This window comes from Gekko japonicus, unplaced genomic scaffold (assembly GCF_001447785.1).
Source record: "Gekko japonicus isolate JY-2015 unplaced genomic scaffold, Gekko_japonicus_V1.1 scaffold724, whole genome shotgun sequence".
Taxonomy (NCBI): Eukaryota; Metazoa; Chordata; class Lepidosauria; order Squamata; family Gekkonidae; genus Gekko; species Gekko japonicus.
Window position 1 is genome coordinate 571,660 of NW_015164688.1, and position 26,510 is coordinate 598,169.

At 42.3% G+C, this 26,510-nt stretch overlaps 1 protein-coding gene across 1 annotated transcript in view; it reads left to right on the plus strand.

Annotated features, from left to right (window-relative positions):
• LOC107108841 (neuronal PAS domain-containing protein 3-like) overlaps positions 1-25,643 on the plus strand; it is a 566,078-nt gene extending 540,435 nt beyond the window's left edge. Inside the window, 4 exon segments of the mRNA XM_015409362.1 lie at positions 10,890-11,037; positions 20,698-20,813; positions 24,351-24,402; positions 24,404-25,643. Coding sequence (XP_015264848.1) covers positions 10,890-11,037; positions 20,698-20,813; positions 24,351-24,402; positions 24,404-25,643 — 1,556 coding nt within the window.
• Positions 25,644-26,510: the final 867 nt, after the last annotated feature.

Consider the following 26,510-nt stretch of genomic DNA (forward strand, 5'->3'; position numbering starts at 1 on the left):
GCTCAGAGTAAGCTGACTAGACAAGCTGTTATGAAAGACTGTTAGGCCTCGTGTCCTTTCTTTGTTTACTGTGGACAAAGTTACACTATATTTACTTAATAAGACCCTCAGCATATTTCTGAGTGATTACAATATCTTACAGTTTTACTTTGCCACACTACTAGAGTTGCCAGATCCCCCAGTGGAAATGGGGATCTCCCGCTGCCAGGGCCTACCTCCCTGCTGCTGATCAGCTGGCCAGCGTGGGGGGGGAACTTACCCCAGAAAAGAGGGAGAATCATCCAACATGCAGCGATGTGTCTACATCACTGCCCATGTGATCCAGAAGTGACATCATCACATTGAGGATGTTGGGGTGATGCTCTGGTATTTGGGCAAAAACTCTATGGTAGAAGCCAAATTTGCCCAAATACCAGAGTGTTGCCCTAACGTCCTGGACATGATGATGTCACTTCCGGGTTGTGTGGGCAGTGACATGGACACATCGCTGTATGTCGACTGGGTCTCTCTGCTGCTCCCAGTAAAGTCCCCCCATCCCTCACTGGTTGCCAAGAGGGACCTGACAACCTGACACACTACTCAGTTTACAGTGGTGCGTTCCCGAAGAAACGGGACTTCTACTTAAAATAGAACCCTTCTTGTGCTAGAAGAAGGTGCTGTTAGCTGACAACAGTGTTCAGATACAATCCAAAGCATTTATTTATCCTTTCTTCCATTTGAATTTTGATCTTGCTTCCTTCTAGTGGCATGAAATACACCACAAATTTTGAAAATCAGAAGAAAATAAAATCTACTCTAAATAATAGATAAACCAAATGCAAATCTTACTACAATATTAAAGTTAAGGCAAAAGTTCCTCCTACACTGAGCTAACTCTGACTTCCAAAAGCCTACCCAATAGAAAGATACAATTGCATACAATTGTGGAAAAGCAAGTACAGTTTTAGTTATATTTGATCTTCTCCACTCATTCATTGCATCTATGAGTCATACTGGCAGAGTTTGTTTTATGGCTGATTGACTGGCTTCTCTTTAATTCATGGGGTCTGAGTTTAATCACGAGAAAATGACGGCATGTGAAAGCAGACTTGATGTACACATGAAGAATAGATCCAGCAGTTATAGGAGTCATGGCAGACTAAGGTGACAAACTGAGTGCATGGTGGCCCTGAAACTCCAGGCTTTCTTGGATGAGACAGATTATCAGGAACAATTTCAAACTGACTAAGAGCCTGGTTTTGAGACTAAAGTTACCCTGATGCACAGCATTTATTGGGAGAGAGAAGAAGAGTAAGATTTGGCTGGCTTTCCTGGATCTCTCAGTGGCTTTTGATTACATCAGCCATGGTATCCAGGTGACTCAGTTTGCTGAGATGGATATTGGGAGCACTGTATTCCAGTGGTTACATTCAAAACTAGCTAATCAATGGGTGCGGTCAGACGGCGTGCTGGGAGCGGTTTAAATTGCTCCAGTCCCAGTGGGTTTTTTTTAACCTGGAGAATCGCGATCACACTCACCTCCTTGTTACGGATCGCTGCACAGCCACATCGCTTCCTGCCGTCCACAAGCGGGAGCGTGCGTTGGTGTGTTTTTTCTCTCTCAGTTTGGGCATGTGCACAGGCGGCCATCTGTAGAATTAAAATTTTTGTGCGTGCGCAGAACAGCAATTTCCACTTCAACCCAACTGCTGTAACACTCCCTTTAAGCTTTAAAGGAACACATCCATTTAAACTTTTACCCCAAAACTGGCCTCCGTGAGATCCCGAACTCGTCTAACCAACAAAACTAGGCACTGTTTAAACATTGTTTTTAATAACACGGAAGCGGAGCTCCGCCTGTGCGCATACCGCCGATGCTAAAATAAAATGGTGGGTGAAGAGCGGAAGCCTCAGGCTTCTGAGCGGAAGTGGCTCGACACGGCAGGAGCGATCAGACGTCAGAAAAGTGCGGCTAGAACCAGAGAATCAGGAAAACACCACTTGGGGACCTGGTAACAAAATACTCTGTTTTAAAGGGGGTTTGAGCCAGAAAGCGACAGCTGGGGATGGTGCGCAGATGTTGGGTGTGTGAACATGGATATAAAATCCATTACTGAAGCATGCCGAAAGCGGACTAAATGGCCCGTCTGAACACACCCAATATCAAAGAGTAGTACTAAGATAAAGTTGCTTGATCTCATGGCACTTGTACTATGGAGTTTGATGGGGCTCTGTCTCATCCTCTATCTAGGCCGTTTAAAATCTACAATGAAGCCAATGGGAAGGGTTATCCAGAGATAAAGGCTGAAATGTCATCACTGTGCTGATGACACCAGGCTCTGTTTCTCCTTTTCAGCAATACCAGATGGAGGTGTTAAGTGCTTGGAGGCAATAGCAGGAAGCAGGAAGCCCAACAAATTGAAACTCAGTTCCAGATAAACAGAGGAATTGTTGATTGATAATGTTAGTCAAGGATAAAGGAGTCAGCCTGTTTTCCATGAAGTTGCACTTGTCCCATATGTAGGATTACTACTAATGTTAGATCCATGCCTATAGATGAAGACTTAGATCTCCTCTGTAGCATGTAGCATCTTTAGCCAATTTCCCTTGGTTTACCAGTGGCATTTCCTTTAGAAGTATAATTTGGTTGTCCATCATACTGTGATCACATCCAGATTAGATTACTGCAATGTATGTGAGTCTGTTTTAGAAGACAGACTAGAAACTTCTGCTGGTACAGAATATGGAAACAAAATTGATGAGAACTATAAAGCATAGGAAAACAAGCTGCAAATCTTAAAAGAATTACAAAGTTTGTCAATTAGCTTCTGGGCTCAATTCAAAGTTGGTTGACTATACTGATATTGCTGCATATTGCAAGGCAACTGGCAAATAAATTTGACTAAGAGTGTGGCATATAAATATATTAATAAATATACTTCCCAGTTGGGCTTATGGTGCCAAGCACAGCTGTAAAAAGGCACTGATGAAGGACTGCTGTGTGGGGAAGTGCAGCACAACTGAGAACTTTGAAGAGGATGTGACTGATGGATCTTAGGATGAGTTAATGGGAACACACTCTGTTGGCTTAGTCTATTCAATTGTGTCTAATGGCCTTAGCATCAAGACTGGTAGTAATGGTGGGGCCAGTAAGCCATTCTCACTCCATATAACTGTTTCCCATTTATTCCTCAACTGAAGTGTGCAGCCTTTTTATGTTTGCTCTACTAGACTAGTCCTTACTACAAAGTCCAGTATGACTTTTGCCTAGAAAATTATACCTATCCTGCTCCTCCCTGGCTGCATAGCCGCAAACTCCAATGAGGGACTTGCTACTAGGTCGTCTGTTAGGCTGTATTTGTTACTAAAGTTAAGCCAAAACTTCACTACTAACCTTGACTAGACTAAAGTAAGGTACATGTCAAGACAGTGAAGTGGCTAAGTACTTCAGTGGTAAATACCTAGCATTTCTTTGTAAAAAGCCCTCTTGGGATCAAGAAAATGACCTATGACTTCTCAAGCAATGAAAAAGGGGTGAAAGAAGATCTAGATTCTCTCTCTGTGTGTATATGTGTGTATACACACAACAACGCATACACACACATAGCTTCTCTGTGGGTTGTACAAGAGTCATTCAAAACTTTTTAAAATCCAAAAAGAATCTGTCAGTATTAGACATCATATCCAAATAATCAGCAAAAGGAATCCCGTTTGTGTTTTCTTTTGGTATTTCCTTCTGTACTTCTGTTCCTCTCCACTCCCCAATATACACAGTGGAGTAACAGCCTGTGTCTGAGTTGTGAATAACAAATGTGCCTTAGGTTGTTCTGTTATTAGATAAACAATTTTAAGAATACTATATGCATGGGTACTGCTTGGAAGGGTGTGTGTGTGATGCTGCCCAATGAATGCGTAAATATCCTACAACTGTGCTGGGGTTGGTTTTGAGAAGCTAACCGTTTGCAGCTACATGTTGCTGTGGTGCTGTGAGTAGCTTCTCAGTAAGCTGAAGATACTGGAAATGCAAATACCATCTCTGTCCACACTCTAGGGTTTGGTTTACATGTCAGTGTTCTGATGTGACTAATTCGCTAAGCCTATTGAAGATAAGTATCATCCCTATCCAGCGAGACTCAGTTCCAGTAGTTCTTGAGTAATTCTGATAATCTGGATCCATTTTTGTATGGTTACCATCCAGATGATGTTTCTGGAATTACTTTGGTTTTCCTAGCAGGAAACCTGTGTCAGGAGATGGATATAGGATTCTCATTGAGTGTCTGCAGGTTCTGACACCATTGACCTTTTGAATAACATACTTCTGGTTCAGCTTGGTGGTATGGTAGTGGGATACCTTTTAGCAGTGTTTTAGTTCTTAAGAAGGATATATCTCAGAAGGTGATACAGTGAGGCTGCTGCTCCACTCCATAGTTAGTTGGTCTATGAGATGCCATAAGGTTCCATTTTGTCTCCCATGCTTTTTAACATGAAACAACTGTGTGAAATCACTGGGATATGGTGTCACCATTATGTCAACAGCAGGCATATCTGCTTGTCATCTAATCCTAAAGATACAGTGGATTTGCTAAATCATTATCAGGAGTCAGTGCCTGTCCGGATGAGGGCAAACAAGCTGAAAGTTAATCCAGAAGTCGGTGTTTCTGTTAATTGGAGACATACCTGATCTGGGGGTACCACCTGTGTTGGATGGTTTGTGCTCCCGCAGAAGACTCAGATTCACAGCATGTATCCAGTACTACCTGAGGTCTCTGGTTCAAGCGCCACATGCAGTTAGTTACAGCACTGGAAAGAGTTTTGCATCATCGGATGATTACACTGTCTCAGCTGTGCACTTTCCTAGACAAGAATAACCAGGCTATCTGAAGTTTAGATTACTATAACGCACTATGGGTGCATTCAGACGCAGCGTTTGCAACGGCATAGGTGCCGGTTGCAATCGGTGTACTTACCGGTGTTCACACGTAGAACATCTGCCTTCCGTCCCTAATCGTTGCAAAGCCCTTTAAACCGTTGTACTCTGCCACTAGGTCCCCAAGTGATGGTATCCTGAGTACAACGGTTGTAATCGCTGTACCCACCGTCTGATCGCTCTCCACTGTTGAGAAACAACTTCAGAAGCCTGAGGCTTCCAATTTTCGCCCGCCATTTTTTTTAAAGGTCGGCGATATGCGCTTGGGCAAAGCTTCGCCCTGGCATTTGTTTAAAAAAAGAAGAAAAGGGCCTTAGTTTAGCGTTTCGGAGGCATCCGGGACCTCAGGGAGGCTACTTTACTCTTTAAACTTTAAAGGTAAGTCCTTACCTTTAAAGTTTAAATGTAAGAAGGGGGTTTTTGCGCATGCGCAAAGATCGTCATTCTGTGGATGGCTGCCTATGCACATGCTCAAACTGAGTTTAAAAAAAACCCAAAAAACGCCGATGCCCGCTGTGCGTGAACGGGCATACAGCGATGGGATCCGCAGACAGGAGGTGAGTGTGATCACGTTTCAGCCGGCATAAACTGCACCGGTTCCAACCGGTACAGTTTATGCCGGCTGAAACGGCGTGTCTGAACGCACCCTATAAGTGAAGCTGTTTCTGAAAAATACTTAGAAATTATAGCCACTAGGCTGTTAATAAAGATGAGCCACATGTGGCTATACTTGATAGAATCTTTTGGAGTTCCAAAGTCCATTTCACTCCCTTAGTGCTTTAGTTCTGATAAAAACACCATTGTTTCAAATAAATATTTGCTTGGGAAGACTGGGGTTGTTGTGCAGAGGAAGACAATGGCAATATCCCTACTCTTCTCTTGCCTGGAACAGCCCATGGATGGAGTCACCATGAATCGGTTGTGACTCAGTGGTACATTCTTCTTTTTAATGGAGGCAATAGAGTTGTTCATTATCTTGTTCATTTGCTGCTAGTCAGTTTTAGACTATTAATTGAAGAGTTTATTCTCCTGTTGATCAGGAGAAAAGTGAGATATAAATATTTTAAATAAATGAATATATTTTAGTTTTTCGTAAATGAATTTTTGGCCCTGACAAGACAAAAAAGTAGGATATGCAATTTTAAATAAACAGAGTAAATGCAAGCAAAATGAACTGCATATTTTTGTCTTGACTCCTTTTTGGTTGTTACACAGGAGTTACAACAGGGCTTGTGAATGGCAAGTGGAACAGGAAAAAGAGACTTCTTAGTCTCCTTCCTTCCTAGTGAAGTTTTCTGAGGGTTTTTAAAACATGGTTTAGTGAGTATTACTACAAGACTGTTTCGGAAGGTGCATGGCTTCTGTCTCTTTAAGAGGGTAACATCTATTGGTGCCATTTTTGTCACAACCACAATATGGCAACGAAAGCAGTGGCACCTCAGAAATTTCAGAACCTTGTAGAGCTCTTAAAAGAACAGAAGCTGTGTTCCTTTTTGAATATACCAGCCCTAAAAAGCACTCAGCTGCAGTTTACCTCAGTTTTCCAGCAGTTAAAATGAATGACTTCTGTCCGACAAACCAGCAGTGAAATGCCAGTTTCCTTCACATTCCCCCCTGCAAGCAGTACAGGAAGATTGTTTGTGTTTGGGGGGGGGGTGTGATTCAGACCTTCCTCTTCCTCTAACTCATGTAGCAGTTCATCCTCATAGATCCCTCTAACCAGAGATGATTTTCTGGGGATTAAAAGGAACTGCAGTAGGGAGGGAACAGAGGGGGAAATTCATTCATTTTACAGAGGTGGCTACAAACTCATTCCTAAGGAGGACTGATTCTGAGGGCAATCATATTTTTGAAGTTCAAAGTGTCTGCCTAGGACAGAGTTGCACATGTTCCTTTCCCTAAAGATTTGGCATCTTAATTTCCCCCAAGAAGCACACTGTTGCTCAATTTGAGTTGCCAATCCCCAGTTGGGGGTGGAGGATGCTCTGGTTTGGAGCCCCTCCCCCCACTTCAGGGCTATCAGAAAGTGGGGGGATGGCCACTGGGCGCTCCATTATATCTATGGAGATGGGTCCCCATAGAGTATAATGGAGAATTGATCCGTGGGTATCTGGGGCTCTGGGAGGGGAGCGTTTTTTGAGGTAGAGGCACTAAATTTTCAGCATAGCTGCTGGTGCCTCTCCTCAACCCCCCCATCCCCGATTCAAAAAGAGTGGACCAGGAAGTCCAATTCTATGAGCCCCAAAAGAAAGTGCCCCCATTCTCCTTTATTTCCAATGAAGGCATTTAAAAGGCATGTGATCCCTTTAAATATGACAGCCAGCTCCCCTGGAACTCGCTTCGGAGTTCAATCATACTTCTTCCCTTCCCGTTTCCCAGAGTCTCCTGGTAAGTTTTCCACCAGCTTCTTGGCCTCACCTGGAAACCCTAGTTGCTCTCTTATTTTGCCTTCCAACATTTGTTCAAAAACCTTTGCTATGTAACTATTTTGCTGAACTGAAATACTGTAATATACTGGTGTGTGTGTGTGTGTGTGTGTCCCCCAACTTCTTCCCAAACCTCAATCAGAACAATTACAAACTCAGAGGAATTTGCATAAAATTGCTGTCTCAACATGTATGCAACAATGGTTTGACAGAAAAGCTGGATGGTAGGTAAATAGTATTTCCCCACCTTTTTGCTTAACTGTGCAGTTTAGCATTCCATGAATCATAGTGTTCCTTAGACAGGGATACAAAAAGCAAAAAGTCTTTTGATTAGGTATAAATGAAGCAATCCGGGCAACTTTAGCTTGTTTACCAAATACTGTAACCCAAATTGCAAATGCTTGCTGCTGCTACAAAACAGAGCTGAGTTTTGCAAACTTATTTTCTGTCAATTTATTGCCATGTCAAAATGCTGAATGCTTGAAGTTTATGGCCAAAATAAAACGTATCTCTACAAAAAGATCAACTGTGATGCCTTTTTATATATAGTTAAATAAATATATACTGCCCACCATTAGCAAAGTTAGTGTTCTGCATACAGATGTGCTAGATCCCGAAATGGGGGAAATGATAGGGCTAGAGGGAAGTCACTCTACTGTTGAGTATGCAGTAACATCCTGTTTTTAAAATAATGTTCCCCTCCCAACTGCCTCAGATAGGGATGTCAGCCTCCAAGTAGGAACTGGGATCCCCTGGAATTACAGCTCATCTCCAGTCTACAAGAGCAGTTCCCCTGGAGAAAATGGATGCTTTGGAGGGTGGACTCAATGGCATTGTACCCCACTGAGGTCCTTGTCCTCCCCAGGATCCATCCCCAAATCTCCAGGAGTTTCCCAACCTGGATCTAGCAACCCTGCCTCCCCAATCCCCTGCCAATGGCCAGGGGGGAACTGGCAACCCTACCCTCAGATCAAGTGAGGACCAAGGGGCTATGTAGGTTGATGACAGAGAGCAGTCAGAGGATGGGCCTAGTAAGGTACACTTGCTAGGAAGCAACCAGTGGCTTTCATTTGTTTCTATGCAGCCTAGAGCCCAGATGAGGAGACATTATAGAACACACACCTTCACCATGTGTTCTCCAAGCCCAGTTCCCTCACTAACTTTGCTGATCCTTGAGAGCCAGTTTGGTGTAGTGGTTAAGTGTGTGGACTCTAATCTGGGAGAACCGGGTTTGATTCCCCACGCCTCCACTTGCAGCTGCTGGATGACCTTGGGCAAGCCATAGTTCTGTCAGAGCTGTTCTTGAAAAAGCAGTTCTGGAAAGAGCTCTCTCAGCCCCACCTACCTCACAGGGTGTCTGTTGTGGGGAGGGGAAGGGAAAGGAGTTTGTAAACTGCTCCGAGACTCTGAGGGAAGGGCGGGGTATAAATCCAATCTCTTCTTCTTTTTGAAGTTATTTGTGGGGCAGCCCCTTGCAACTGAATGAACCTAGGAGACAATTGGCCTCAGAAGATGAGTACTTTCAGTAGCTGATTGCCTTCCCTCTTCAGCCTAACACCATTCACTCATTCATTCATTCGGCTTTTATCTCACTCCTTTCCCCGCCAGGCAGGGCTCAGGGCAACTAGCTGCTTTTTGGGGGCCAAAGGAGCACACTCACCCATCCCTTCAAGCAGAATATTGACATAAAAGCAAGTGCCTTCAGCTCATCCCCTGAGGCCTGAAGGGAGGGTGAGCAAACTCATACATGACATCTTTTGGCCTTGGGGTTGAACATCCAGGATGTTCTGTTCAAGCCAGGTACTTCCTTGATCCTGCAGAGAAGTAGCTTGAAGTGGCAGCTGTCCCCAGAACCAGGTCTGAGAAGACCCTCCACAGCCCTAATGCTTGAATCAAGTGCTTCTCAGCTGCATCAAGCTATGGCAGCTGCATGAAGCTAAGAAGAAGAAGAAGAAGAGATTGGATTTATACCCTGCCCTTCACTTGGAGTCTAAGAAACTTGAGTGGGAACGGAGAAAAGTAAACAGAGGGAAAATAACTTTGCTCTGCCCTTATTCTCCCCCTCATGGGAATGTTTGTATATGTCCCCGCTTGTCTAAGTTTAGATGCAACTATCTAAGTTTAGGAGCTAACACATACAAATAGCTTCTCTGTTGGTTTCTTGACTTGTAATAGTCTTAATTGTAAACATACAGTTCCACTTAAAGTTGGAAGTTTAGCTGGTTTAGATCCACAGGATTTTTTCCTCCCAATGTGACTTCTTTTCTCTCTCTTCCCCCACCCCTACCAAAAAAATCAAAATGTACTTCATGAAACTATTGTATATGAAGCACTTATTAGCCATAATTAAATGGACAATATGAATTTACTACGTCTTTAGGACTCTGGCTTGTTCTGGTTTAGAGCAAGATGATTAATGCAAATACATATTACTTGAGATAACCATTTAGCAGCTAATTTAGCCAAATTTATTACAGCAGTTAGAGGTTTTTCATTTTAGCAGACGGAGACAAGGACATGCCAAGTGTGGGGAGAGGTATGTGAAGGCACACTGCCCTCTAGTGCCCAAAACTTTGCCAGATTAATGGTAAACACAGACAAGGGAAAGAAATAGGAACTGGATTATAAGAATAGCAAACACATTCTCTTAATCCATGCCAAAAACACACCACTTTATTCCAGCAAATGAGATACAGCTCTTTCTCCATTTGTGAAGACAAAAGTATTCAGATATAGAGCCAGGTGGCAGTATGCTGGCTTGAAGCAAATGTGAACATCTGTATTTTTAAGCTTTGAAAACTAAAAATTACACATTTGCACAGAACAGATCGTTTTCACTGGTCTGGCCATGCCTGGTCCTTTTTCAGACAGTGCACAGAGGAGCTCTTGGTTTTAACATGCTCAGTTCCATAGCTCCCTTAGGCCACCATTTCGTCTGCAACTTTTTGGTGGATTTATTTTGCTCCAGTATTAAGCAAAGTCTCAGCAGACATTTTCCCCACTGACCATTGGAGATTTGGTTCATCTGAGGACTGTAAATTCTGTTTGACAAGATCAAAAGAAACAGATGTGTAAGTTCAGTAGTTGATATCGCCTGCAATGAAGAGAAATGATCAAAGAAGTTGGGTAGAGTATCTTCCCAAACCTTTCAAATAGCCAGAATCTCAAAGAGCTTTACCCAAGAGCTATGAATAAATCACATAGAAATTTAACTTTTTTTTAACAATTTGATGTTGAGTGCCTTGAAAATGTCCACACAGGATTCGATGCTCTGCAAGCTGTGGAGATTTGTACTCCTTTATTGCCCTTCCTTGCCTACTTGAGCTGCCAACAGCAGATTAAAATCAGCCTACAAATGGAGCGAAGCCCTGCTTCTGTGCCAGTGTTCCCATGAATGGCTGGATTTATTTGTCATCATAACGACATTTTTTTATTGAACATAGCCGAACAAAGACCCTCCATCTCTGTACATGTGTTATGCCTTATTAGTAGGGAAGAAGCTCCTTTAAGAGCTGTACTAATAATCTTCCTTATTCCTTTTGTTTCCCTCAATACAGTGCTGAACAAGGGTCAGTGTGTAACAAAATACTACCGCTGGATGCAGAAGAATGGGGGTTATATATGGATACAGTCTAGTGCCACCATCGCTATCAATGCTAAGAATGCAAATGAGAAAAACATCATCTGGGTCAATTACCTTCTGAGGTATATCTTTCTGTCAGTTCTGTTATTTGCATTTTTGCTGTCATTGCGTGAGTCATCTTCAACAGGTAATGGGGGAAAAAACCTGTCATGATTCTGCTGTGATCCTGTTCAGAATCAATGGGCCGTATCTAGTGAAGTCTGTCTGGAGAACCTGCCTTGCAGAGTGGGTTTTTTCCTGCTTCCTTCTCCTGCCGCTGCCTATTGAGCCCTCTGAAATTTTGTTCCTGTGGGTCAGCAGACCCTCAGAAACAGCCAATGGGGAAAAATCAGCAGTGGGTGGAGAAAATGACAGAAATTGCTGCCCTCTCTTCAGATAACGGAAGTGATCTTAAGTCTTTGCAACTGTGTGGCTGGATACAAGACAACGTCTACTGGTGGGTAAGAGAAAAAATGTTGACACTGTTGCCTGTTTTTGGAATGCTCGCAGCTTGAGATGTTGTGTTCACTTGCAACAGCTTTATTGCAGAGCAGGTTTATGACCATCCCTTACTTGCATGGTCTCTTTTCTATCATAGAGTTCTGGAGTGAAGCTTGAGCTTCCTGCTGTATTATTACAACACATCTCCTAGAAAAGGTCATTTTCTTTCCCTCGTAGTGTCAGACAATCTGCTCATTATTAGCACTGATGTAGAATTTCTCTTGAAATACTACATTCGTTGCACCTACTTTGTTTTCCAGTTATTTTGAAGTGAATTCACTACAGGCTTTTAAGTCTTATAAAATTATATATCGGTAAGAATGTTCCAAGAGAAATACAGAGCTAGCAAATGCCTGAACTGAGCTCTTCGTGAATAACAAGGACCAGTATAGATTGGTAGATAGAGTTGGAAGAGTCCCATTAAACCCAGAGACATCTTAAACAAGTCTTTCAACTATTGTAAGTAAAACAGAAATAACAGTATTTTATCTCTATAATAGTACTCTTATCTCTTGGGGTTGTAACGGGGGTAAATAAGAATCATAAAATACTTTCACAGAAATACCCCTATTCTAAACATATTTATTCAGGAGGAAGACCTGTTTAATTGAATAAGACTTACTTCTGTGCCTAGGACCTCATACTAATGAGACTCCCCAACACCCCCCCCCAGATTTCATAGTAACAGAACACAAGACAGAAAAATCTTTTTATTCTTTAGTTGTAATTCTACAGTCCTTAAAAGATTATAAATCTAAATTTAAATGTGTTAAACAATAAAACTGATCAACAGAAACAGTCACAAAGAGGAGAATCAGCACTGGACTGCAAACCAGTTTTTTCTTTACTATCTTCATAAATATATTACAGATGTAAAGTTGTGTGACAACTGGACAGATGGAAAAAAGATTGGAAAAAGAGAATGGGTATCTATTGAAAAATATGTTAGCTGTGGCAAGATTTCTTATTGTGAAATTTTGGAAACAACCAAGGATACCTTCAGTAGAAATGTGGTCAAAGAAGTGTTGGTAAATATGATTATAGAGAAAATTATAGTATGCAGACAGCTAAAAGGGAAAAATTATATACTCAAGATCTATTTGTGAAAAGGCGGAGACCTTTTGTTAATTACTGGAACATATTAAAACAAGAGGAAGAGTTAAAAACTGAGATAGTGTCTTGTATTTAGATTTGACATGACTTTTATATTGTTATAAAGAATTCTTTGCAGCCATGTGTTAAGAATTAAGGGTCTCTTTTTAGAATTAATTCGTATTATATAGTTGAGCTTGGTTAAGATTTTAGAATACATCTTATAATTTTGCTGTAATGTTGTAATAGTCATTAAGTAATTGAACTACCTCTTTTCTTCTTTCATGATTACAGTTTTGTTAAGTATACACAATAAATGTGACAAAAACAAAAACAGCCCTTCCTTAAATGCAACGACTTGCTAATAGTGATCCGTGCGATGGTCACGTCAAGATTGGACTACTGTAACGCTCTCTACATGGGGCTGCCCTTATCTCAAATTTGGAAGCTGCAGCTAGTGCAGAACGCTGCAGCCAGGCTGTTGATGGGTCTCCCCGTGCGGGAGCACATCCAGCCTGCACTGAAGGCATTGCACTGGCTGCTGATAGCATACTGGATTCGTTTCAAGGTGCTGGTTTTAACCTTTAAAGCCCTATATGGTCAGGGTCTGGCATACCTAAGGTACCGCCTTTCCTCACATGTTCCCCGGAGAGCACTGCATTCAGTGATGCAAAACCAGTTGGTCCTCCCAGGCCCCAAAGATGCCAGGCTGGCTACGGCCAGGGCCTTCTCAGTGGCCACTCCATACTGGTGGAATGAACTCCCAGAAGAGATCAAGGCCCTGCAGGATCTTTTACAGTTCCACAGGGCCTGCAAGACAGAGCTCTTCCACCAGGCTTTCGACTAAGGAGTTGAATTACACACCGAGGAATGTCCCTGTGCCCTGGCTTTACTATCTTTCATCTCCAGCCTGTGAACTGAGCTGGCATGAATACCATTGGAATATACTATAAATAACTTTGCTCTTGCTTTTATCAGATCATGTTCCAGCATTTTAGGAGTATTTTAAATTATTGTCATTTTATGTTTATGTCTATGGCCCCTGTCACACGGGCCGGATATCACGGGGGGGAGGCGTGGCTAATTGCCCCGGTGCAGTTTGATGCAGGATTACGTGATCAGATGCGCCAGCGGCACACCATGGGTCCTTCGCTCGGTACCGGCGGGTAAACGAGGGACCGGAGGGGAATGCCGCGCGCCGGCGCGATCACACCACGGGCGTTTGGAGGCAGTCCGTGGCAAATGTTTACTAGTACCTTGGAGGTACTAGTTTTTTAAGGTGCATTGTTGGTGGTAAGCCACGGGTGCGCTCCACTTCCCAGATGTTGGGGTGTGATCACATCCAGATAATCCGCCTACCATCCGTGCCTCTCCCGCGGCAACTTTGCCGTGTGACCGGGGCCTGCAACAGGTTTTAATTGTATCTTATATGAAACTCTGTGTAAGCCGCCCTGAGCCCACCTTGGCGGGGAGGGTGGGATATAAACCAAACTAAATAAATAAATAAAATCAGGGAGCAGCAAAAACAAACTCAAATAGCACCACATTAAGTAATATTTTCACCTGGTTCCCAAAACTTCAAAAAGTAGGTGCCTGGCAAATGGTTGTCAAGGGGGGTGGGGGGTGCTTGGCTTTGATAGCCAGCCACCTCAGCTCGGAAGGTGGGGCCACATAGAAAAAGGCCTCCCAAAGAAGATCTGAACAGTTAGACATGGTTATATAGGATCAGGTTGCCCTTTAGGTTTGTGTGGGATCAAATGTGAGAGTACAGGAGTAAGAACCAGCACTTTGAATTGTGACTGAAAACAAATCTGTAGCTAGTAACACTTTTTAAGAACTGCTGAACTGTTTTCTCTTCTGTCATTACTAGTCAGCAGTCTTCCCAGTATTCTTACTTTGAAGGGAAGCTCAGCCTCCCCTCAGCTGGAAGTGACTGTTGAGGGAAGGGATTGATTTTAGAGATTGTCACCCCAATTCCCTCCTCCCCCTTGTGAGAGCTTCACCAGTGAACATAAGCTAAGCTTCCCTTCACCGTGAAGTGATTGTCAGAGAGGGAATTGGACTCAGAGAGGAAATCTTTATACAGTTGCAGTCCCCCACCCCCACAACTCAGTCATGAAGCTAAGGCTTCCCAACAGGCAAGTACTATCATTGGTGCACTGTGCTCTGAGGCTGGGGCTTTTAGAAGCTTAAGGGAAATATGCATGGTAATCTATCTCCATGTGTTTGAGATGGCGGGAAGGCCATTCTGTTGATAGAGACTCTCTGCTACTCTGCTGTCCCTCTGCCCAGTTTGGCACACTAAGAATCCACATAAAGAAATCTGTTTCATAAATACATAGATACTATATGATTGATAGCTCTCAGTGGCTATGAAGGACTTAACTGTAGTGTTTGAGAAAATGTAAGGAGTATGGAAAGCAGATGGGAGCAACTGCTTCACATACCTATAATCTCAATCAGATGGACTGTCCATTCTTTCTTTACTACAGCCATTAAGACTGCCCTGTGAGAGTATTTCAGGGGAGGGAGAGAGGGAAGCAAAAACACCTCAGGATCAGTTCAGAATTACTCTTCCTGTTGCTCTCTGTGTTTGGACGAACTAAATAATCTCCACGAGTGGGAGAATTTTTATTTTTATTTTAAAAAACACTTTTCTTTTTATTTAAAAAAATCCATAAGGGTAGTTGCAGCTAAAAGTCTGAGCAGGTATCTGTAGGAGTTATACTTCAATAGAAAAATAAACAACAAGAACCCAAAATGTTCACTTGTATGGATTAGATGAACCGATACATTTGCAAGTATCATCGATACTTAGTACTTACTATAACCAGAATAAAGCATAGTTCAGCTGTTATAGGGTACTAAATTCATGTTCAGTAATGAAGAATTCTGAAAGGTTAGCTTCTCCATGGTGACTTTCTGCACATTGTAAGAAGCCAAAATGAAGACTCCAAACTTATCAAGTTTAACTAATTATAGTTGGGGAGTATTACATCAAAGTGATATGAAACTCTTAATGCAGTCCTAAAAACACTTTCCTATGGGGCAAGCCCCATTGAATAGCCTTCAGTAAGATTCTGAATAGACTCACTTGGAATTGCACTGAGTATCACCTTGAGTGTCTTCAAACAGCCTTTGCAAAGATAGCTAGCGAAGAAGAAGAAGAAGAAGAAGAAGAAGAAGAAGAAGAAGAAGAAGAAGAAGAGAAGAGATTGGATTTATACCCTGCCCTTCACTACCCAAAGGAGTCTCAGAGCGGCTTACAAACTCCTTTCCCTTCCCCTCCCCACAACAGACACCCTGTGAGGTAGGTGGGGCTGAGAGAGCTCTGACAGAAACGGCTGATTTTCAAGAACAGCTGTGCCAGAACTATGGCTTGCCCAAGGTCATCCAGCAGGTGCAAGTGGGGGAGTGGAGAATCAAACCCGGTTCTCCCAGATTAGAGTCCATGCACTTAACCACTACACCAAACTAGGATCTAACCTCATGTTTTTTTAAAAAACTTCCCTCCTCCTGGAAAGTTTTGTTCCAGAAGACTTGTATTATAGCCTACCGATTATTCACATAATCTCCAACAGTTAACTGTGCATTTTGTTTTGTAGATATGATGAATTTTCAATTAGAAGGCTTTCTGCTTTCATTTTTTTGTTGCTTTCACTTTAATATTTTAAAAATTTATTTTTCAGTCTGTTCCTCCCTTATGTGTTCCTTTATGTTTTTCATATACAAGCTGTAAAGTATTTAATGGAATTGTTTCTTGTTGTGAGCTGCTGCAAGAGTTGAGTTAAAACACAAGGTACAAATTAAGTTGGTGATATAATTAAATGATTTTTAAAATAGTTCTCAACACTTTCCCCCATTCTCAACATTTTCGAACATTTTAGCAAGACCAGGCTCTAGTAAGGCAAACTGAATGTGGAGCTATGCAAATGAATGGGCAGAGCTATATAAGGTACAGGCTTGACTCTCACTGGCGTTTAACCCCTATATCCAGATTATGCCCCAAATTGTACCCCTTTATATTCTGTCATATAAATTAATGGCTGCCATTCACTTCTATGGGGAAAAGTAAATTACTGCATATCTGGGCACTTTTGTGGTGAGGGGAATGCCCCTATGGCTAGCTCCTACTGACAGAGATCCCATGGGTATGCCTCTGTATACAGAGATGCACTTCAGCCCTGCAACTTCTTGCAATATACAATTACTGTTTAAACACAGACTCTGCCTCTAATGATAATGATGGGCATGTTGCTAGTTCCATCATGTAGAAGGTCTAAGACTGAGCCATCTGACTTATTTGTTTCTACTTTAAATAGACCCATGGAGCCTCCAACTTTTATTGGCTTATTTATTCATTCATTCATTAAAACATTTATATCCTGCCTTTCCTCATGGTTCAAGGCAACTCACAATGACAATTTTTAAAAAATTCTGTTAAAACCAAAAATAAAATAGCAAACGCCATAGCAGCACTTTTAACACTCCCCCCCCACACACACACACACAACTTGCTAAAGTTAAACTCATGGGCTTCCAATGGAATCACCTTAGATCAGGAAAACAGCTCAGAGAAGAATTAATCACGCACATCCCGTCATAACTAAGTCTTGCCAACTCAGCAAGGCAGGGAGGGTAACACAACATGAACAAACGTCAAATGTTCATAAGCAAAGGTTTTGTTTTGCTTTCTGCTGGCTTTCATGCAATTACAAGAGTATAGCTTATCTATAATTTATTTTTAGTTGAAATGTGGATCTGGGCTCATCACCAGCTAATTGAGATGCTTTCAGACATATGCTTTTGAGACTTACTGTAAACACCTATCTATACTCAGTAAGTGGAAGGGACTTCCTTTTTCTATATGCTGTGTTTAACTAGTACATCATTTACTTTTAAATAACACATTTTTAAAAGAAGATCCATCACTATAGCTCATAGCCAAAGGCTGTCCTCCATGAAGATAGCCAAAGTCATGCAGTGGGGCCAACTAGAGCCATGACATGGGATTTTGTAATTTTGTAAACCTTCGGAAACCCATAGAGTTCCAGAAAACTTTTGAGTTTTGGGGAGGGAAGTAACTGTCTGGGAGTTTACTTGCAAACACTGCAGAATAGCAAAAGACACCCCAACTGCCTATGTTCAACTGATGGCAGAATAATGACAAGAAAAGGAACTGCAGCACAGTGGGGGGTGAGAAGTTGGAGCTCAGGTGTAAGAGGGGGAAAGCTAGAGCTGGGGACAGAGTTGGAATAAAGGGAATAAGATTGTGGTTTGTCTGTTGAAAATTGTAGACAGTTTTTAATCTTTTTATCTCTCCTCGTGTTCTCTACCTCATTATTGGAGATATTGTTCTGTTTTTACTTCACTGCTTTTTGTAATTGAGTTTTAGTGCACTGTTTATTGTAATAGTTTACTGGTCTTTATTGCATTATTTTATAACTCTGTAATCCGCCTGAAGTCTCAGGCAGAACAGCAGAAGGTAAATGAAGTAAATAAGGAAGGGTGGGATATAAGTCAGATAAATAAACAATAAATAAACACATAAATAAAAGAAAAATTAGATTCTCCCTCGCCCTGCTTTCTGCAGGAATTCATTATAATATATTATAATTGAAAGCAGAAGCTCTTTGGGGGCAATTTAATGTCTGAGGAGGGCAACTGATGCAAATACCACAGATGAAGTTTCTTGAGAAGGGCAGTTGTTCTTTTCTGAACATCCTACGGTACTCCCAGAAATTGGCTGAGGTCTCATAGGGCTTTTCTGCATGGGTTTACTGTTGGTTCTAGTACCATGCTGTGTTGATATATTCCTTGATTACTGTACGCATTTTTGTGCCTTTAGTTTTCACTTAGAGTTTTTTTGGTTTTTCTCTGGTATTTTCTTTTCTCTGTTTCTTTTGAGACAACTTTTACCTCAATCTTATTTTGGAAGCTGATTTTGAGTTTGCTTTTTCTTGGTGCGTAATGTTTCTGTTGGCTTTCTTTGTCTCTCCCACTACCACTCACCTCTAGCCCACTTTTTAATGACTGGACTGCCATGAAGATAGGTCCAGGTGGTCAGCCATGTTGATCTGAAGCAGCAGAACAAATTTAGAGTCCAGTGGCACCTTTAAGACCAACAAAGGTTTATTCAAGGTATGAGCTTTCGTGTGCAAGGCACACTTCTTCACATTTGAAAAAGTGTGCCTTGCACATGAAAGCTCATACCTTGAATGAACCTTTGTTGGTCTTAAAGGTGCCACTGGACTCTAAATTTGTTGGACTGTCATGGTTAGGGATGGGCGTGCACCAGCTCAGAAACTAAAGTTTGTGATGGATTTTGGCCAGTTTGTCCTTCATTAAGTGAAGTTCGTGGCAGGGTAACTGGCACAAACTTTCCATGCCCAGAAAGCACTTTCCTGGGGGCACCTTCTTTAGGGAGCTGTAACTTGAAACTCATAAATCCAATCCTCACCAAACTTGGACGGCACGTAGAGGAGAGTGAGCCAGAGATCTCTGGCAAGATTGATGACTCTAGCATGCCAGGGGGGCATTCTACTGAGTCATGAACCTCACAAACTGAACCAGTTCATTTAGCCCCCAAAAGTTCGTGACAGTTCATGGTTTGCAAACTGGGCATGCCACAAACCAAACCACATTTTCCCAGTTCATGCCCATCCCTCATCATGGTCAACTCACTCGCTCCCCCCCACCGAAGATGAGTTATTTTCCTTTAAATAGCACAAAAATATTGATATAGTGCTGGAGCATTGTAGCAACAGGCTTAGCAAGTTCTCTGAATTCCCAGCTTTCATTAAAAAAAAAAAGGAACTACCTAGCCCCTTCCCTCACAGAGATATAAGGGAAAAGGCATACCTCCACCAGGGGAGGAGCTAGAGACTTACTTTTTTAAATGAAAGCCAGTGCCTTTTTTAAAAAGGAGAGGGTGCTGTGACACTACCAAAGACATCACTGATGATGACAGCATCCTCCCTTGAAAATTCTCATTATTTAAGACATGAGTGGAAGAAAATAAACTGATTCCACAACTGTGAAAATGCAGAGGGAGGGCACACATGCAGGAGAATCATGCCAAAACCAATTCCAATGCTTGCGGATTGACTGCCAAAAAAATCAAGAGTAAGTTGAGCATGAGGGAAAGGCCATAACTACAGTGATCATAGTGACTAGTCCTCTTGCTTGCCCTATTGATTGGGCGATTCAGTGGACAAATAAGATCATATGAACCAGCGCCTAAACAATTCAAAATGGAATGAAATGCTGTCCCATCCCCCCCCCTCAGTGAACATTGATACCTTCCATATCCAGTGGTAATGTATGCATTCACAGTTCTTTTTTCATCCACGTCTGGACTTTCACACAATGTGCCCTTATCATGTCTTTTATGAATTGTAGAATTGCTTGGTTATATGTACTTCCCTGAATTCCAAAGGAATTAAGAAATGCAACAGGACTCAGAGTTGTTTCATGACAAATTCAAATAAGAACTCTGCCTGTTGCATACAGCTTCATAGCTCCTTTTGGCAACCTTCTCTAGCTTCCAGGCTGATTATCAATAATCTGAAGAAATGTGCATGCACATAAAGGCTTATACCCAGAATAAAATTTTGTTGGTCTTAAAGGTACCACTGGACTCAAACTTTGTTCTGTTAATAATCTGTTACTCTTAACTCCATACACTGCAAATTGATATGTAATACTTTTGCCCATTAAGTCTTGCTTGGAGAAAACAATTATGCAGAAGAAGAAATGAGAATCCCCGTAAGATGCCAAGAAGAATTTAAGGGGTAATAATGTCTTGGTTAAATGGCAGAACATGTTCTTGATGTCTTTATGGCACTGGTTACCAAATAAGGATTTATTATTAAATAGCAGGTACAATCTGCTATCAGATCAGCCATGAATATCCTGGTAACTTAGCTACCTGAATAGTAGCAGACCCTGGGTGGTATAAATGTTCAATAGCAATATTAAAAGAAGCCTGCATAAAACTTCTGTTCTAAGAAACTGAAAAGAGATTTCTTGTTTGCTTTGCTGTGCTCTCTGTTTACATTCTTTGCTCCGGAGAGCTGAGAGAAGAGAGAGTGGAAACTATCAAACTGCACATCATATATTGATGTTTCTGTTTGCTGTCTCTTCTTTAGCAACCCGGAATATAAGGACACTCCAATGGATATTGCACAACTTCCTCATCTGCCAGAGAAAACCTCAGAATCCTCCGAGACCTCAGATTCTGAATCAGACTCAAAGGACAACTCAGGTAACACAGGCAGCTGGTATCTATGTTTTTTTGTACCTTTTTAAGAGTTTTTTTTTCACAGACAGTATAGCCAACTGATGGGTTTATTTGCAGTTTAACATAGGATCTTACCGTTCTCTACCAGATCACAGCTTAACTTTAAAAAAAGTAAACAAATATTTAGGCTTATGAATGCATTGTAGCCATATTTGCAGTTGCATTATGTGGAGTTTCCACTTCCATAATCATAACTTAGTCATATGGACATATCATTTCTAGGCTCCTTTTTACAAGTTTCACAAGGGTGATGTGACAGGAGGTTAAATGCTTACCAAGATAAGCTATCTACTGATACAATTTCCTATTAAATCCATATATTGATGCAGAGCATGCCATACATTTGCCATCAGAGACTGTGTGAGATTTTTTAAGCAACAAGGGCACACAATGAATAGATGTATTAGTGTTGGTTATCTTGTAAGAGAGTTTTCATTGAATGGTAAAGGGAGATTCCGTTGTGTTCACTTGTACCCTAAGTGTAAAGAGCAAACATGAGAACCCCGGGGCCCCACCCACTCCGAGCAGTGAGACTATCCCTCCCATTTCCCCAATTTATTATGTGAAGCAAGGGGAATTGAACTATTGTGAATGAAGCCCCTTTTAGCAGTATTATAGCTCAGCAGCAAAGTTGGGCCTGTGGCAGTTTTAAGTGATTATGCAGAAAAGCCTAAGGCCATAAATCTGAAATTAATTAGATCATTAAGCTACAGGAAAGAAGCTGCAGTATTGAATTCTAAGAGTGCATCTCATGATGACATTAGAAAGATTAGATGAGTGTATCTATGGAAGATGGCTCCATCAGTGGCTAGAAGCCATTTATAGACAAAATGTGCATCTCCAGCTGACACAGAAGTGGGGACTCAAAAAAATAGTCTTGTGTCAGAGGAGGAATCCTGGGACCAGAAGTGGTCCGCTGTTAGCTGAGGAGAGTGGTAAAATGCAACCCATTTTATCAAGGTAGAACTCTGTGGTATTTTAAACCAAGATTTCCCCTTTTTTTAAATAGCATGCAGTCATTGGCCTGCAATATGAAGAGGATACAAACTATTTCCTCCCTGCCTCCCCCCTTAACTGAAAATTGTTTACAACTGCTTTGGAAGAGGGTGAAATACATGGATCTTGACTGCACATGATGTGTTGTTTCACTCTTTGTCACACCATAAGAAAATTTAGAATACCTCTGCAGTGAGAATTAGTTGATGTATGACTTACAGAAAAGAAAGGAGTTAGTTTGGCAGTCATTTGTATGGTGGAAGACGGTAAATGGTTATATGTAAAGATCCCATTTGATAAAATAAATTGGCTCCCTGCCTCAGACAGTCCCAGAGTAAGTATAAGTTTGGGCCCTTTCTAAACTGTGGTACCAATAGCAGAATCTTTCCTTTCTCAGAGAATTCTATGATAACAGTGAATACTTTCTCATATTTTTTTTCTGAGAAAGAAGAAATGTGCCACATTAAGCACAAATGGGGGGGGAATTAGAATCTGGCCTCCACTGATGTTTAGTGGTGAGTGGATTTCTCCCCATCCTGATGGATTATTTATTTATTTATTTATTTTATTGGGTTTTAACTGCCCTCCCCTGCCAAAGCAGGGCTCAGGGGTGTGTACAGCATGATAATTCATACAATCCAGAATTTACATATCTAATTCCCAACTGTGCCCCCTATGTATGGATATCCAAATCCACAGGTAGGGGGTACACTCACCTTAAACAGGCTTTCCTGCAAATATGGGTGACCCCCTCGGTTTGCAGAAAAATCTGAAAAGTAAAAAAACCCAAAAATTGGGGTGTTAAATTGTCCCTGAAAAAAAAAAAAAGATCTGCTCATGCGCAGGCAGTGCACTTACTGTAATGCAGCTGGAAAGGAACCTGGTGGTTGCTGCAGCAACAATGGGCCAGATCTGCCAGTGAGGGGTAGTGGAAGCCTCTGCAGGTCCACTCTGAGCAGCTCCAGGTGAGCAGGCAAGAGTGGAGGGGAAAGAGGGTGGGCTTCTCAAAGAATAAGGAAACCTTAGCAGGCCCATTCGGTGGACACCAGGGACTGCTTGTGGACTGGTCACCACCAGGGTCAAAGCAGGGAGCCACACAGGGCTCAGCTGTTGCCCTGGTGCACATTGGGAGCCACATTGGGAAGATTGATAGAAAAAGAGGGAAGGAACCCAAGAGGGGGAAGGGATTCACAGTCTCCACAAGTTTCTTGTGGGTCCCCAGTTGTTAAACTATAAAAACCTGTAAAACACATCATCCACAAGAACATCCATTTACTTCCTGCCCTAGGAAAGAGCAAGGTGTGGCATGGTGTAGTGGTTAAAGTGTTGGACTAGGATCTGGAAAACTCTGATTCAAATCCCCACTCTGCCATGGAAGCTTGCTGGATGACTTTGGGGGCAGTCCCACACTCTCTGCCTAACCCACCTCACAGGGTTGTTGCCAGGGGTCGTTTCGTAGAAAAAGAGCTAAGGAAACTCATTAGCATAACTCATTAGCATATGCCACACCCCCTGACATCACCGGAAGTGTGTCATAAGGCCACACACCCCACCCCCAACGGTCCCGGCCACCGCCGCTGGCCTTACAGCTCCACTGCCGAGCCCCATGAGGGGCCCTCCCTGGCCCCAGGCAGGCAGGAGTGGGGAGAGGCAGGGAGGAAGCAACTTACCCTCCCTCTTCTCCTGCCTCCTCCTGGCTGAATGAGGGCCGGAAGCGGGGTGGCCGGAAGCAGCTGGCGGGGCTTCGTCATGTGCCCCGCCCCCCATACCTCACCCGGGGGAACTGCGATCCCCCGCGATCCCCCCCGAAATGACCTCTGGTTGTTGCAAGGATATAACACAGGAGAGGAGAATGATGTAAACCGCTTTGGGTCCCCACTGGGGAGAAAGGCAGGGTATAAATACAATTTTTTAAATGAAGTAAATAAATAAGAATTGGCTCCTCTCATTTCTGCAACAGAATTGTAAGCTGAGCTAAGGATAAGAGACGAATGGTCTCATAGCTCAGCCTTTCCCTTTGCTACTAAAATACCTTGTTCCTCCCCTGTTTATTCCAGCAGTTGGCAGCTCTCTGGCACTCCTGCTGTGGAGGAAAGGGAGTTTCACTCAGAGCAGAGTGTGTCTCAAGCCTCTCCCAAAGCAATCCTGTCCTGATAAAAGAAGGTGCCTGGAGCCAGAAGCGAGTCTGGAGATCTGTTGTCTCTTGGTCTCCATAGAGTGTGACCAGACATATATACATGATATATTGAAATATGGCACTGAGAGCAGACCTAAATTTAGGTCTGTGTGACAAAACCATCGCCCATTTCCTGTGTTATTTCACAGCTGTGGGGAGATGAACCAAACCAATCAAATTGATCCTGAAGGGAAATGTGTTATTCCAGATGCTTATGCCAGAGATATTACCAGTAATAATATTACGCTGGCAAACTAGATCTCTAAGTGGCCTTCAGATCTTGCGATCATATTCTCAATGGTGTCTTTTCCACCTTTCTTTCTATATAGAAGACAATGAAAATTCAAAGTCAGACGAGAAAGGAAACCAGTCAGAAAACAGCTCGGAAGAAATCTGGGAACCAGTCGGATAATGAAATGAACTGTAATGACGATGGGAACAGTTCCAGCAACCAAGATAGCAGAGACAGTGATGACAGCTTTGAAAATTCTGACTTTGAGAATCAAAAGGCCCCTGAGGATAGTTTTGGCACTCTGGGTTCTATGCAGATAAAGGTGGAGCGCTACGTGGAGAGTGAATCAGACTTGCGGTTACAGAACTGTGAATCGTTGACCTCAGACAGTGCCAAGGACTCGGACAGTGCAGGAGAAGGAAATGCTCAGTCTTCCAGCAAACATCAAAAGAGGAAGAAAAGGAGGAAAAAACAAAAAGGAGGCAGCACAACCCGCAGGAGGCTGTCAAGCACTTCAAGCCCCAATGGACTCGACTCAGCAATGGTGGATCAGCCACAGCTGCTTTCATCACCAAACAGTGCCTCAGTGCTCAAAATCAAAACCGAGATCTCAGAACCTATCAATTTTGATAATGATAGCAGTATTTGGAATTACCCACCCAACAGGGAAATCTCAAGGAATGAATCACCCTACAGTATGACCAAGCCCCCAAACTCAGAGCACTTCCCCTCACCGCAAACCAGCAGTAGTTTACATGTCTCCATTCCAGACTCTGTTCTCACCCCACCAGGGACTGAAAATACTGCCAGCCGCAAATCTCAGTTCAGCACCTCATCCAATTCAGCCTTGGCTCCCGTATCCTCTGATCCTTTATCACCACCATTGTCAGCATCTCCACGGGACAAGCATCCGGGAGGCCCCAGCACTTCCAACTCTTTGTTATACACTGGGGATCTGGAAGCCCTCCAGAGGCTGCAAGCAGGCAATGTGGTCCTTCCTTTGGTTCACAGGGTAACTGGAACCCTTGCTGCCACCAGCACGGCTGCTCAGAGGGTTTATACCACTGGCACTATTCGGTATGCTCCAGCTGAAGTTACTTTAGCCATGCAGGGCAATCTCCTCCCCAACACTCATGCTGTTAACTTTGTGGATGTTAACAGCCCCAGCTTTGGCCTGGATCCTAAAACACCGATGGAAATGCTCTACCACCACGTTCACCGACTCAATATGTCAGGACCGTTTGGAAGTGCTGTGAGCGCAGCCAGTCTGACCCAAATGCCTGCAGGGAATGTGTTCACAACTGCCGAAGGACTCTTCTCTACTCTTCCATTTCCTGTGTACAGCAATGGTATTCATGCCACACAGACACTGGAACGGAAAGAGGATTGAAATATGACCACATACTGTGTTCAGTGTTATACTCTGAGGCATAGACTATATTTTAATTTAGACCTTTAATTCTAGCACTTTGAATTTGAGCAGGTCAGCTTATTCTCTCAATATGATGGTCCCCATTTCATCCCCTTTCTCTTTAACTTGACTTATTCTTTAATGTAAAAGATTTTTTTAAAAAAAATTGCCTTCAGAGAGCTGAAGTATCAGTTGCCTGCCATTTTGTCTTCTTCCAAGATGTGTATTTTTTTTCCTTTGCATCTTTATTAAGATGCCTTTAATATGTGTATGCCTCTGCCATAGAATACTCAGTGTTGTGGTAAAGAGATTTTAATGGGACAACCATTGGGTTTACTTCATGATCTTGATATGATCAAGATTAAAAGAAACAAGCATAAAACAATGTGCCCTGTTTGACTAAGTCAAATGAAAAGGGATTTTTTTTGTTCCTAATTCCTTTAAAAATAGGGGATAGTATTTTAGAATATTATGCAGAGTTTAATTCACTTTTTATGGTTAAGATTTTCTTACTTGCACATAAATAATTTGTGTTCTTAAAAAGTTAATTTCTGGCCTGTGATTAGAATAATAAGAGGATGGACTAAATGTTAATTACAGAAACGTTAACTTAATTTCTAAAACCATGGTGCTATCATTTATTAATCTGTAATGTCTTCACACAAATATGCAGCTTGTGGGCTGGGGTTTTTGAAAGGAATGTTTTCTGTACTTGTCTATAGTCAGGTGCTGCAGTCTCCTTGGTTAGTTAAGATAAAAGCCCTCATTAACATTTGCTGCAGGACTTAATTTTTTTTACCTCCAAACTAACAAACATAGCCTCACATTAAATTTAAATGGATCTGG